General features: G+C 35.9%; 1 protein-coding gene across 1 annotated transcript in view; it reads right to left on the bottom strand.

Annotated features, from left to right (window-relative positions):
* Nucleotides 1–15,902, bottom strand: part of tbkbp1 (TBK1 binding protein 1) — a 90,313-nt gene that overhangs the window by 12,544 nt on the left and 61,867 nt on the right. Inside the window, exon 8 of the mRNA XM_028818707.2 lies at nt 2,085–2,200. Within this exon, the coding sequence (XP_028674540.1) occupies nt 2,085–2,200 (116 nt within the window). The remainder of the gene's footprint in view (nt 1–2,084; nt 2,201–15,902) is intronic.

The following is a 15,902-nucleotide window of genomic DNA, read 5'->3' on the forward strand; positions in this document are numbered from 1 at the left end:
CTGTCTCTTCGTTGCTTCTACTGGCAACACTTGTCATTTCAGATTAGATTAGACACACTTTATTTATCCCTAAGGGGAAATTAAAACTTTACAGAAGCTCAGGAAAAAAACAAATTATATATATATTACTAGCTGCTTCCTTTGGGAAGTGCACTTGAATTTGTGGAGAAAGAACAAAAGGAATCTTTGCATGCAGAGAACAGAAAGAGACTATGACCCTTGTGTTAAGTGAATAATGAAAGCAGCAAGAAAAAGCTTGAACCACAACAAATCACAACTATAAATGATGAAACTAAAAAGAGCAAGTGCCTCTGCACAATGTACAAGGCTACATCAGTCCTGACTGTTTAATATATTACTTCATTTACTCATGATGGTGGACGATATACAGTATGTAATTTGTTTGTATCCACTGATAGTTTTATATGCAGCAGTGAAAATCTTATATCAATTGATTTACACAGAATCAATAATGTGGGATATTTTGTACTGAAGTACTGCTGCACAAAATGAATACACTTTTGTTAGTTCTGATAGACTTCTAAACCATGGAACTGATTTGTCGCTTATGATTCACTGTAGAAGAGAAATATGAAACTGGGAGGTGGCTCATGCAGCAGTGACTCTCATAATAGGCTTTACAGACTTTCAATATTTTTACATTGCATTTCAATAAAATAATTTACAACTTCTGTTATAATAATGTTGACACTTGTATGCATTTTTAGATATTAATTTTGTAATTGGCAGCAAATCCATGAATATGGCAGTGATGAGATATCCAGCATCTCTCTTTTACAACAGTACTTTAATGTTATCCATCATGCAGTTTCTGGTAACAAATGAAGATTCACTTTAGCAGACATACTAATTTGAACAATCACAAGATTATTTTACAGTCTAAGAGTGTAAATGTAATTTAAAAATTAATAGAATCTAGAAGAAATCTTTGTCATTTGTTGATTTTTTTTGTTTTAGTATTAGCATTTTTTTTTTGAAGAAGGGTTTGGCACCTTCTCCTTTTCACTGCAAGACTGGGGCCTCTGACCTCAGGCTTCAAAGATATGTCTTTCTTACTGTGAACTGGCCTTGCATTGGTGTATCTATTTAAAAATACCTCATACTTCCTGAAGTAAGATAATAATCGCTTTTTATAAAAAGAATGGCAGTGTGTTTTAGAAGAAGCTCTTTTCCCGTCTCTGGTTTGCATCTCCTCTTACTCTTCCTGTGCTGAGGGTTTTATGACAGTGTGCATGTGCATATACAAAGTATAATTGTCTATCAATAATACAACATCTGCTACAGAACCACAAAAAATGCAAAATGACATCTATCTTAGTAATAATGTCTCCTTGAACTGCACAGACTCACTAGTAACAGGCATTAGTCGTCTAAGTGGTTAATTGCCATTGATTCACCAATATTTACTTAACTAAATTGGTAAAGACTTCTGAGAAATTATAACAGGAATAATTTGTTAAAAATCAAAATAAAGGTTAACATCACAGTGACATTAACATTGGTCCAGAAAAGATGCTAACTTGACTTCCAAGTCAGTAAAACTTTTTAACAATGCATGATGATCAGTAGCGAACACATACATAAGCCAGAGCCATTCAGAAAATATGTCCCACATAAGAAAGATTCTTTAAATTATTCACAGTAGCAGGTGGTTGTTTACCTTTTTGCTGATTGCTCTGTAGTTGTTTGAGTTGATTAGAATAATGTTTAACATTTATAAAATTCTATTTTAATAAGTAATCTGCATGGTTTGATTAATCACCAAGGACTAATTCTGTGATCTTCATCAACACTGCACATAACAGATAAAAATCTGATGTTATCATTCATCCCCTGTGGTAGCAAATCTTTTTGATATGGGATAACATGACATATAGAAAAGTATAAACAACTATACATTTATAAAGTTGATAAAGTGTTTACAAAATATAAATAATATTTTTAACATATTTATGACACTAAAACATCTATTTTAATTACCAATAAAGATACATCAAAGGAAAAAAAAACATTAGGTGTAAAAATCTAAGGGTCATCATGTGTTATGATATTCTGTTTATTACCCGAATTGCTTTGCTCCTGAGAAAGTTGTCTTAGAATCTCTGTTTGCTTTGAACTCAGACTCTGAAGTCGGCACAGTTCCTCAGTCAGCTCTGTATATGCCAAAGCCAGATTCACTCTGAAAAACAAAAGAGAAAAATACTTTGAGGTTTGTATAGTTAAACTGACTAACAGTTGCAAACATCAAGTCTGGACAAAACCGGGGCAATTTCAGAATGTAGCTACCTTAAAGCCTGTCAATACAATCTACAGAAAACAAGGTGTCAGACTGAAACACCCAATGAATCTGAAGTTCTGTGAGGTGGACAGATGTCTTTGTCCCAAAACAGATTGAACTTTACAACTCTCCACTGAATGTTCTTGGGCAAAAAAATGTCTTCATACCCTGAAACATGTGAGACAGTGCCAGTCTTGGGGGACCCCTGTGACTGCAGGTTTTTGTTCCAACCAGTTTTGCAACCAGTGAGTCATTTTACCTGAAACTGATTTCATTTGATCTCAGGCTGATTATAATTAATGGAGCAAACTCCACAAAAAATGGTAAAATAATGGGGAAATGACAAAAGAGTGTTAAGAATTTCAAAAATACAAATATTTCTAAATTTGTCAGTCATTGTCTAACCTGCCATAACCTAACACAGGGTCACGGGGGTCTGCTGGAGCCAATCCCAGCCAACACAGGGTGCAAGGCAGGAACAAACCCCAGGCAGGGCACCAGCCCACCGCAGGGCACATACACACCCACACACCAAGCACACACTATGGACAATTTAGGATCGCCAATGTACCTAACCTTCATGTCTTTGGACTGTGGGAGGAAACCGGAGCATTTCTAAATTTGTTATACATGTAAACCTCACACTACTGCCCTTTTCTAAATGCAGAATAAGAGCAGAAAAAGCCCACCTAATTAAACAATGAGATCAATTTGAGGGAAGATGTCTCACTGATTGTAAAACTGGTTGTGAAATGGTTTGAATAATAACCTGTAGCCACACGGGTCCACCAGGGTTTTTGCTTCTGTTTAGGAAATTAAAACTTGCTACTTAAAAGTAATCTTGAAAACAGAAAAACTAGAACAGTTTCTGTCATTTGACATAAAGAAGCACTTTGTCAATAACGAAAAATCATGCCAGATAAACACTGCTTGATTAAAATATGCTTGCAAAAATCAATGATAACTTTTTCTGTGAATTCTGTGAAAGCAGAAATGAAGAATTTCTTTTAAAAATTAACAAAGCATAAGATGGTTTATGCAGTTCTGCAGGAACAGATGTTTACATTACATTGTGTCTAGGCAATGTTCAGAAAAAAATTCAAAAGGCAAATAAAATCGTAGGCTATTTTCTAAAAACTGTTAAATACAGTAAAAGCAAAGGGATGTTCTGCTCAGACTCTAGGTGGCGTTAATGAGATCACATCTGAAATTCTGTGTGCAATTCTGGTCCTCACTTTACAAAAGCACAATGCTGTAGAGAGAAGAACAAAGAGTGCATCCTGGGATTAAATGGCATGTTCCACTCAGACCAACTATGAGAATTTAACCTCTTTAGTTTTAAATTATGAAGGATGCATGGGGACATAATCCATTATTTTCAGAATTCTGAACTGTAAAACAACACTGCACACAGCTAATAGCAGTAATTGACACAATAAGTTGAAGAACAAAAAGAGTTGATTGGGGTCTCACAGCTGCACCTAAGCACCTTCCTAGTATCAGATATACTGTATGTCCCCACATTACAGCATCACTTAGGCCTCAGGTTTACACCGTGGGAGTCTAAACTTCTCTGTGGACAACAGATGGCCACCTAAAACACTGTCCAATGTGGAGGTAACAGGGTTTTAACAAGCAGAGATGTAGTCTGTACAGAAACCAGAGCACAGGGCCAGGTGAAACTAAAGCGTTTAAGGAAAGACATCTTAATTTGTCTCTCATAACAACAGTAGTGTGTCTAAAGATGTGGGACTATGCCAGAACTCCATTTCCCAACCAGCAATGCATTAAAAGCCACTTTAACCCATCCATTACAGGCAATAGTACAATAAAATATATACTGGGGGCAGATGGTCTTACATAATGATTTTTTATGGTTCATTTTTTGATTTGTACTAATCTGTATTTGTGTAATAATTTATAAATATTTGATCACAAAAAAATGATTAAAAATAGTATGTATCATCAAACTATCAGCTCAAGTACTTCCTTTCTATTAATAGAGTGTCTTGGAAGATCTGGACCACATCAGTTGTAAATTAATAATTTGCGTAGATTGAAGGCCGGGATTTGATCTTTCGGGACATACAATGTTAAGTGATTACAGGGTGTCTGGTATTAAACAGGTAGCAAGTCAGCAAAGTTGTTTAAATCACTGCCTCACCTCTCCAGAATTTTGGGTTCAGAAATAATAGAATCTGAATATTCTCAAGGTACCCCACTTTCTTCTTTAATTTCAAAAGATAAGCATATTAGTTGGACTGGGACCTCTACATTGGTCTAGTAAGAGTAACCCGGCTCTGTCATGGACTGGAACCCCTTTGATATGGGTTCCTGTTTTATACTGGTGCGATATGCCCCAGTCACCCTTGATTAAGGGTAGTGTAATGCTGGATGAAAGATAACATTTTTAGCACTAAAAATAAAATAATTTAATTACAACGTTCATGAAAGTAAATATACTAAAGTTTCTAACTATGCATATTATTTCTTATCGTGTTTAGAATACAAAAACATACAACCACAGCTCTTCAGCTTACATTTAAAGAGAAGTAACTACATTAGATTTACTAATAGAGGAACAAACTCTAGCAATAAAGTTAATATTTTCACAAGTGTACCTAAAGGCTTCTAAATTCTCAAACCCCTTTAAATCAATTCAGGTTAACAGGAAGCCAGAGCTGATCCAGGTTGTAAGGCAGGAAACAACCAGGGACGCAGTGCCAATCTATCAACAAATACATACTTGCTCAACGTAGAGACGATTTAGAGTCACCAGTTAACCCAGCAGTAAGTCTTGGGAACATGGGAAGAAAACCCACACTGAAACAAGGAGAACATGCAGGGTGCACACATACAACAACCAGGTGCAGAATTTGAACCCAGAAAGATGGATCTGTGAGACCACAGTGCCACACTACCACTCAGTAGCGTCTATCTTTTAATAATTGGATTGGTGACAACCTTTACTGATCTCATCATAGTCAGACATTATGGTATGAAATAATAAACCTGCAATTGCTCAGTACAGTACACAGTACAAAGCAAATCAATGTATACCAAGGTCTGTCAATGCCTAAATATAAAGGAGTTGAACATAATAGCGATTCACCTAAAATATAAGTTTGTCAAATTCACAGTACAACCAAAAATAGTAATAGTATTTATGTGCACTCAGTATACCAGAAACTTGCTGACCAAGGACTAAATTAACCTGCCATACACTGTCCACAAATCTGTGTCCTCCCATTTTGCCTTTTCTCATCTCCACAACAAACAACATTCCCGTTGTGTTGTATTCATCACTTCGTGACATAAGAGAAAGTGTTGTGAAGGAGCAGATATATCTCTTCCAACAAATGAATGGACAGCAAATTGAAAATGCTAAAATTATATGAAAATTAAAAAAAGCAATATTTGACAAAGCTGTAAAAAAAAAATTGCAAATGCAATAGAAAGGGTTCTACAAACATTTTTCTTCCAAATTTCAGGCTTTAGTATTAAAAGAGTTTAGAAATTTAAAGAACAACATAATGACACATAAACACATGCAGTCCAAGGCCTCCTACATGACAGGGATGGGAGGAAAAAGTCAAAGCACAAAATGTCTAGCAATGGAGAAAAGCTTGAAACTAGAGATCAGGAATGGACCTGTAAAACTGAGCGTAGGAGGACTGCCAAGGTCTGCTTTAAATATCTTAATAAAAAGAGAACAAAACTGAGGTGAGTGAGGCATGGATGTCATCACTAAGCTATAATAAGGGTATGTTGCCAGTCAAAGGTACCATAACCATGACTGAGAAGTGGCACAGATCCTGACATGTATCATTTAATTCATATCTTTAAAAAATTTTTAAGTCTAAAAGATGTATTTGTCACCAACATGGTGTCCTGATTATTGATGCTCATATGTGTAACGCAACAGTTGCATTGTGAATTCCCCACTTTATGGAAAACATTTTGATACTCTGTTGAGATTAACTGTGCCTGTCTATACACTTGGAAAGGGGATTTACAAAAATGACTAATAAGAATCATGTCTTATGAACTTGACACGTCTCTGATGATCTGTATGTTTATTGGCAAGACAACACTTTTTTTTTCTTTTTAGTATTTTTGTGAAGAGTCACTCTAAAAAGGGTATCCAGTTCTAAAAAATAGACACAGAGAAATTTGACAGTTCTATAGAAGAGTGTCTTGGTCACCATGAGTCATACCTGTCCTTGTTAACTGCAGATAGACTGCTGCTTATAGCACTTACAAATTATAACTTTCTTAATGTTTTACAGTACACTCTTTCATAGTTTAACAGCCATTTTCTTTGTTCACATACACTGGGTGGCTGACCCACATGTTTTGGAGGTAGAGGAGCATAAGTTGTTATGCCCAGATGCACTTCTACTTAATGTACCACTGTTACTTCTCGTTCTCACAATAGGTTAACTTTTTAATTAAAAAAATAAGCACAACAATTAACTAATATCATCTCACATTTGTACAGGAGCTGATGGATACATTGCCATGTTAAATTAAAAGAAAATGCGGACGTTTCAAGGATTGAATGTTTCACCTTTGAAAGACAGTTCACTTCATCTCTAAACACAGGATGTGGGTTTTAGAGGACTCTATTTAAGGTCCACCCTTGGGAGAGCCCTGGGAGACCAACTTGTGTTCTGTTAACTAGAAGAGCCACATTGTGAAGTTAACTGACTATTCTGATTTTTAATCTATTATTGCTTCATGTCTGAAAAACCTACTGTTGAAGTTGATGAAGTACTCCTTTTTTTTTCTCTTTCCAAGTTTCTTTTGAAGTTGAAATAAAGCTTAAGAGTATAGCAAGTAAACCAAGTACAGTCTAAGTGTTCTAAAAACCACAGAACTCAAGTTATTCACAATATATGTGTATTGGTTGTGTACTGATCTGGAAGGAGGATGAAAAACATATGTCTTGAAATATATACTCTGAATGACCCAGAGCCTAGCAGGGAACATGGATTACCTGGGGGACACTTCAGTGTCTGCTTGATAGGGCAGAACAGTGTCATGGGATCACCAAGACAGATACACAAACTTCACAAATTGTTTCAATATATGAATGCCTGTGTGAATAAATTTTGCATTGCCTGAAAATACCTTCTTCAGTGTGATCTTCATGAAAGCATTGGTGCCCTCTGTAGTTGTTTTTTTTATCACTACTCAGTTAATCATTGAAAAAAAAATATTTTACATTCACATTATATCACAATGACCAAGTTCACGGCTGACATTATTCTTGTACAGATTCATCACAAATTAGGAGTATGACAAGCCTGCATGCAGGAACAGCATGACCAAAATGGCCAAATGCATAGCCTTAGCAACGTGGAACTAAATACTGTAAATATGTGCATAACATTCTCAAACTCACTTAGTCCAATTCAGGATCAGGGGAGCTGGAGCCTATTCCAGAAACAGAGAGCACAAGGAGAGAAATAATCCTGAACAAGGTGCCAGTCCATCACATGGCAAACACACACACTCACTCTCATGTCCAATTTGAAGTCATCAGTCGACCTAACCTGCATGTCTTTTGGGTATAAAAAATTATAACACTCCTAGAATCAAATTACACAACTTGTGACTTGAGCTTTCTTCTCATCTCCTAGGATCTGACTTCAAGAAGTTCACCTAAATGAAATTAGACAAAAGATCCACGTCAATATCTTGCTGCTGACCTGCAAAAGGCTGCATAGGAGTTTCTGTCCTAGTCTTTAAACCAGTGGCTGAAATCTAATTTTGCTTCCAACTTCCTATACCCCACTACATCAGAAATTTAAAAAAAAACCAAAACTACTATTTGTGCAACTTTCATGGAACTAAAAAAGGATCACAGGGAAGGGTTGTGAGGGAGACCCTGGAACTCATGCATTTATCTTCTTCTGTAGTTTCAGAAGATGCAGACACAGAAGACCATGGAGTCACCCTGGTACTTCAGCATTTGTTTAAAAGGCCCACAGAAGATCAGGATGGGGTTGCGCCACCACATCTAGAACATAGATACCATCAAACCTAATTACAGAAAGCGTTAAATACAAACAGGGTTTGTGCAAACCAATAATATCTACATGATTAGATGTGGTTTCTTAGGCAGGATGGCCACTATTTTCTGTGTGTTTATGAATTGTTTTCCAGGTATTATTCATGAGCAATATGATATGGAACTAACGGTCAATAAATAAAAGATCTGGTGGTGGACTTTAGATGAGACAAATGAAAACTATAATATTTATACATCAATGGCTAATTGTAGAGATCAAGAAGAAATTCAAATACTAAGACAACATTATTTCCAGCAATCAAACATGGAAGGCTTACCAGAGACTGTGCTTTCTTAGACAGTTAAAAAAGGTCAGTGTCATAGGACATCATAACCCTTTTATTTCCTTGTCACTGTGTGGTATGTCGGAGTCTCTGCCCAGGAAAAGATGTAGCTAGATGTCCTGTGTACTCTGTGAACGTACTCAATTCATCCTGACTAAAATGTAAAGAATTAAACATATCATTTAGCACATCATATCATCCCCATCCTGTGCTCATCAGGACCACCAGATTTAATTATAATAGTTACCCTCAAGCTGTTAGGCACAAATAAGTTTGCATCATGAACTTCACTTTCTTATACTCCTCAACATTGTTTTGTTAGTTATACATCTGTTTGATGGATATGGAGAATTGGAGAAATACTGGGAGTCCTGCCAAAATATTCAGGTGTTTCAAAGCACCTTACAGGTCAGCTGACGCAGAGAAGTTAGAAAAGGCCTGTCCTCACAGTAAAAATGAGATTGTGAATTTCCCCTTGGGATTAATAAAGTATCTATCTATCTATCTAAGATGTGATCACAAAGGCAATATCATGACAAAACTGAAGTCAGTGGCCAATCATATAGCAATGATATGTCAGCATTTTCAAGATGCTCCATTTTTTCCCAGCCACACTTCGATGTGAGACCCAATTGTTTTCACTTCTGTACTGTATTTTTTAAATGATTAGTTTCAGTGGTTGAAAATGTAGTTCCAGTGTGGATGATAGGCCAAAACAAATACAAAAAGATGCATTTTTTTTTACTGTGGGCGAATTTTAAGTATTTTGTTAGGTAAACTGGTTGATTAGTGATTGTTGGGGAGCAATGACTACAGTTGTCCTTAAGTTATATATTCATTTCTTCAAGCTGCACCAAATCAAACTGCAGGCAGCTGCTGGTGTTATAACAATAAGGTTAAGGAAGCAAATACAATAATAATAATTTAGCAAACTTGGACACTGCTGCTGGATGGCATATACATCCTAAATTAAATCATAAAACAAAAGAATTTGTATTGCAGTCATATTGAATTTTGCATTTTGAATGGATGAAGCTGCAGGTGTCATATTACATTCACACTTTTTTTTGCTTTTATACTTTATGAATGATTAGAAGCCTAAAGTATGAAGCTGGCTCTCGTACTCACTGTTCCCATGTTTTCTGTAAACAAGAGCATTTATTCCTTCACCAACAACTGAATCAATATTGATGTTATTTTAACAATATAAAAATGTGCCTGTGTAGTAAGATTTATGAAGTAAATGTTCTTTTGGCAGATTATTGTTAAATAACCTTACAGCTAAATGTTCCGAGTTTGAAAATGAGGTGACAGTACCTGAATTGAAATATGAAAAGTGAAAGAAAAGATCAACTTTATATTAATACTGATAAGAAGAGTCTTAACAGATTTTGAAAATATATATCAGAAAGTTGTCTTACATTTATTTTAAATCTGACTCAATACAATATCAATGAGTCAGGAAACAGAGCAGTGAAACAGTTGTAGATGAAAACAGTCGATCAGATATGAAGATCAGTAATTCGCACTGTTATATCTTATCAGTCATTTCTGCTAAATAGTGTTTTATTTCCTTTCAACTTTTTCATTTTGGAAAATGCATACAGTGTCTTTATCATAGTCACCAAATGTTGAGGACAGTTAGTATAGACTACTGAAACCTTCTATTACATTTGAAGAACCATAAAAAAGCAAAAACTCTGAGAGTTTAATGCCACAAATTAGATCAAATAGAGGCCATTCACATTGAAAAGTTACATTGTATGATGTAAACAGTAACTAGTAGAGAAGAAAACACTAGATGTGCAAAATGAAATAATATTTTACAATTTGGTAACATAAAAGTGATGAAACAAATTAAATGCAAAGTTACTAATAAATAACTTTGAGAATTTCTCCAGGCATGCACAAAACAGATTGAAATAAAAAGGCTCAGTCAGAAATAAACTGGTAATATTGTTTATTATGGGTCTTGTGATAAATACAACAGAACTGTTACCTGGCCACAAACGACAAAAGTGCTTAGCCAAACCGAACCCTGTGAACAAGCTCAACAAAAATCTTTAAAGCATCCACAAACATTCAGTAAAATAATACAAACCGTTGACACAAAGTCAGGCAGATATCAGCAAGAAAATGGGGCCTGGGAAGGGTTAGGGTTTTTCGTCAGGTTTGTGGAGACAAAATACAGGCAAAAAACAGCCAATATAGTGAGGTCTCTTGGTCTTTCTGATTGGGTGTTTAATAAAAAAGTAAGCCTTTATAATATGAATGAGAAAATTCACACCAGTTCCCTCTTATTAAGCAATAAAATAGAAAAGTCAAAATAAACCCATATTAAATAAGACACATGCTCACATAAAATTCCTCTTATATACAGAATAGGAAAGGAGGACAGGTCAGGCATTACAGAACACAGAGAAGCCCAGGGTGGGAAAAGGAAAAACAAACACAGTGGACAGGGAAGAAGCAGTCATGCAAAAGGTGCTAGGTAACAGAAACCAAACAAATTAATAATCTTCAAAACAACATAAAACAACATGTAGGATTCAGGAAAGACGATTCTTAGAATGCAGACATTGCTTAAATAGAAAAAGTATGCTCAGAGCAAGCTTTATAGAAAGCAGAATAATTCATTAAGTGCATTTTAAACAGCAAGAGCCACAGTAGTTCTGTTGTGAAACCTGAAGGCCTCTCTCCCTAATAACTGGTTGTTGTGGGGTTTAACCACTTCCTAAACAATAGATTTTCAGTTGTGAGATTATATGTGATTTGATTTTTGTTTCTTTTTTCTTCTTTAATAAAATACACAATGGTGCATTTCCTCATACTGTTAAATTTCATTTAGTGGATTGAGTAGATAAGGGTTCACTGCTGTGTATCAAGGTCAGGGAAGCGGGAGGCGGTCCTATCTGTCAATTACTATTATTACTTACTATTTGGCTGATGCTTATTCAAGGTGACTATCGCTTACAACATTTGAGATACAATTGGCTGGATTTCTCTAGTTCTTTCAGTTGGAGCACAGGCAGGTGAAGTGACTTGTTCATGGTTAAACAGTTTCAGTAGCAGGATTTGAAGTCAAAAGTCCAAAGCCTTGACCACTATGCCTCACTGCCTCAATTTTTAGCACTCTTCTGAACACAAGAAGTCATAATACTAGCTTTTGAAGAATCTATGGTTAATCAATGGGCTATGTATTTGAACCTTGTTATGGTGTACATTCTTGGTTAAAATATAAATTGCTAATCATTTGTAGTTTAAAATAGAGACATGGTGGATAGCACTACTGCCTCACACTTCCACAGTTTTGGGTTTGAATTGCAGGCCAGTCTCAGTGTGTGTGGTGTTTGCACATTTTCCCTGTGTTTGTGTGGGTTGTTTTCCCAGGTACTCTAGTTTTTCTCCCAAATCAGAAAGGAAGGTATATAAAGCTAAAGTTAAACTGATTAAAATCTAAATTAGTTCCAGCTGAGTCAATGATGGCAAGAGTGCACTTGAGGCTCTTGAAACCCACAACTGGATTAGTTAGTCTGAAAATGTATGGATAGGTTTATTATTTTTTTCTATCATAAGTGAAAAGTACTATAAAATCAACTATATTTAAAATCTTAATGCATTAGTTTGTCTGTGGACAACACAGTTTCTGGATTTGACCCTTGGCTCAGTTATTGGGTGTATGGTCTGTAGGTGTCTCTGTGTCTTTATAAAATCTCAGAGTACACAAAGTACTGCACATGTTCCAGTTGAGATGCCTGTAACCTTATGTGTCAAGTTAAAAAAATTGCCCCTGCCTTGCGGCCTGATGCTGCCAGGATAGCCTCCCAGAAATAGAATAATGAGGTTGTAATGGAGAGAATAATATCTAGCATACAGGTTTATCATATTATATTGACTAACAATATAATTGTTTAAGCCAGTACATTTATCAGATAATAAATAAAAGCAGGAAATTAATGGCTTAGGTCATGCTAGCCTGGGGTAATACAGTTGGGCTGAGATGAAAGGGCAACCAAGCTGAATGGAATGGGACTGAGCTGTGCTGAAACAAGAACCTGTATGAACTTGATGTTTCCTCATCCCATTGGTCAGGAGTTGTGGCTGAATAAGAAAGGTCACTGAATAAGGAGTGTCACTCTGCACAACGCCCCATTGGTCCCTGACATGTGACAGGAAACAAAAAGAAAGTTTGGATTCTTTGTGTCATTATCTCTCTCGCCCTGCTGTGTTTTCATTGATGGAGGAGGAGAAGACCACCCTTCTCAGTGGGAATTTTAAAGGCTATGCAGGAGCAAAAACCAAAACCAAGCCACCTGATAGTCTAAGCAAGATGAACTGAATATTACCAACACTCACATTTGAACTGCTTAGATTTTGGGCATATTATTTATAATACATAAACACAATGTGTAGCTTAATCTCTCCTGCCTGTTCAGGCACTCTATCTTGTTGCCCAAGGTCACAGATATAAAAGGTAATGTACCATATGTGGCAGGGATAACAGGAATTTGGAACATTTTGTTAAGGTCTACATAATAAAGAGTATATAGGGGAGAATAGGGTCACCCTGTGACCACAGCATGACAAAACAGAGGTTCACAAAAGAAATGACTGGGGGCTTCTGGAAAACAAAGGCCGCTTCTGTCTACATTCCTGGTTATGTTTAAAGGGTCGAGATAATTAACATGTAAATTTTGTACAATTTTTTATTTCTACATGCTATAATGTGTATTAAATGGAACCTCGTTGTCAGTCTGTAAATTGCACACATTTTCAAATAAGGAATTTGTTAAAATCTGTATGCATTTTCTATCAAGCTTTATTTTCAGTCAGTTCGGTTTACAACTTTTCTCTGTATTGTAAAATGAAACTTTCATAAAGATTGTTGATTTTCATGATTTTTTTTTCATATTTACTAATGTGATCTAACTAACCAGAATACTATGCAAAAATGTATTAGTCAAGTCAAGTAGCTTTTATTGTCATTTCAACCATGTACAGTTAATACTGTACATAGTGAAACGAAACAATGTTCCTCCAGGAACACAGGACTTCCCTTTAAACATTAAAAAGCAAAGGAAGCTTTTGTTAAACAACAATGTGTTTTTATTTCTTTTTAGCAGCTATTCTACTAGAGAAATTGGGCTATATGGCTTACCATCGCCTACAGTAAGATATCACATTAAATTATGTTTCTGTTAGGTGCCTCACTTGCAAGGCTGAGTGGAAAAAACAACACTTAAATGCAGCCTGATAAATCACCATTTACAAGTGTAAGAAACTCTTAAAAGAAGACTGACATTTGGGCTCCCACCATCTGCCAAGTGTCAATGAAAAGATTTAGAATAACTGGCTTGAAATGACACTTTTCAGGATCTGTACATGCTCTGCCTGACTTCTTGATCACTCTGGTGTCTGTCTCTCTTAGAGTAATCAATACTCTGAACACCAAGGTACTTGTAAATACAAAGTATTTTTATTAACCTTTAGCCAATAATATCTAAGACCTCCGTGGTATGATGGTATGGCTCTCTACTATTAGGTCTTATTTCAGCTAAGTGATGAATGCTTTGTTTGATATTAATTTACTTGTCAGTTTACAGACTGAGTGTTTACTGAAATAAACTGCTTGATTTGACTTTATATTACTTGAAGCTGTGAAAAGGACATGGCTTGAGTCATTTATAAAGGCCATACACACACACTCGTCCACACCCTTATCTACTGCATTTTACTTTATTTTTACTCAAGATGTCTACTTATTAAACAGGACAGCCTTCATTCACTCACTCCTTCACTCTTTGTTTCTTCTCTGAACAGTTAACTCCTGCACACGGTTACTGGGAGAGGGAACTCGCTCAATCTGTATTAATGCAGACATATTTACAGTGTGATTTCTCTTCTCACAAAACACCAAACAAAACAGTTTATATTGTAGAACAACTGCAACAGCATTTTGGTACCTTTAGTACATTTTTTTAAAATGCAATTTATATTAAAAATTACTTTTCTTTTTTGCAACAGTCAGGAGTTACTACTTTGTGAAGACAGTTTTGTATGATTTGTTGCAATGTTAGGAGCAATACATGCCCACCCACACAAACAAGTGACTAGTTTTTGTCAGGTGACTGCCAGTACCAGCTGTCGAAAAGCTGTGCTGCAAAGACTTGGAGGAAGTGTGGGGGTTGGTGGGGTAAACGAGACTCAATTTATATAATATGCATTATTATTAATTTGTAATTGATTAGGCGACTTGACTCATCAGCAGCCTGCACTCAGTGTGAGTGATTCATGATAAAACTCTTCAGGCGTGGGCAGCATGGCACTGCCCATGAACTGCAACATTCCCCACTCATACACCTCAAGATAATACAATTACTATTCACACTATGTCAGTTTATAAAGAAGTAACGCTTGAATATCAGCAACATTGTTAAACAGCTGCAAAGAATGGCTGCTATGTTCTCTATACTGTTACTGCTTTTTAATTATTTCAAGCTAGTACTGGCTTTTTCAACAAGTACGGTAACTGAATAGAACAATTGAAGAATTTAACAGAAGCGGAATCTATTCACAGGAATGGTTTCTAGATTAAAGATTCATGTTTGAGTACTCATATTTAGTAGATTTAATATCAGTTGAGGGAAGCAGAATGCCACAGTGGTTAGTGCTGCTGCCTCATGGATCCAGTGTCTTGGATTTAAATCTCTTGCCCAGTCATTGCCTGTGCAGAGTTTGCTCTCCTGTGTATGCATGGCTTTATCTCCTCAGAATCCATGTTTTTCTCCAACATCCTAAAGACATGAGTGTTAATTGATAAATTTAAAATGGACCCAGTGTGACTAAGCATGGGTGTGTGTTTGCCCCCTATGATAGACAGATGCCCTCCTTTTGTCCAGTGTTGTCTCCACCAAGACGCTGAATTGGATTGGAGTGTTTGAAAATATAAATATATCATGCCAATTTTAGATTATTCATTCTAGCTGAAACCCTGTCAACCTTTCTTTTTACTAATGTTGTATACATTCCTAGAAAAAAAATCTTAAAATTCTTTTTTATTAAATATAACTTGTTTACATTGGAGTTAGTAATTATTCATCCATCAGTTCATTTTCTAACCTGTTATCTTAGAGCACATGGTGGAAAAATTAGAAAAGACATACTCATCCATACTGGGCCAATTGGAAGCAGAAGTACTAACTACTGAGCCACTGTGACAGCCAAAAATGAATATTAATTATTT

This window comes from Erpetoichthys calabaricus, chromosome 14 (genome assembly GCF_900747795.2).
Source record: "Erpetoichthys calabaricus chromosome 14, fErpCal1.3, whole genome shotgun sequence".
Classification (NCBI taxonomy): domain Eukaryota; kingdom Metazoa; phylum Chordata; class Cladistia; order Polypteriformes; family Polypteridae; genus Erpetoichthys; species Erpetoichthys calabaricus.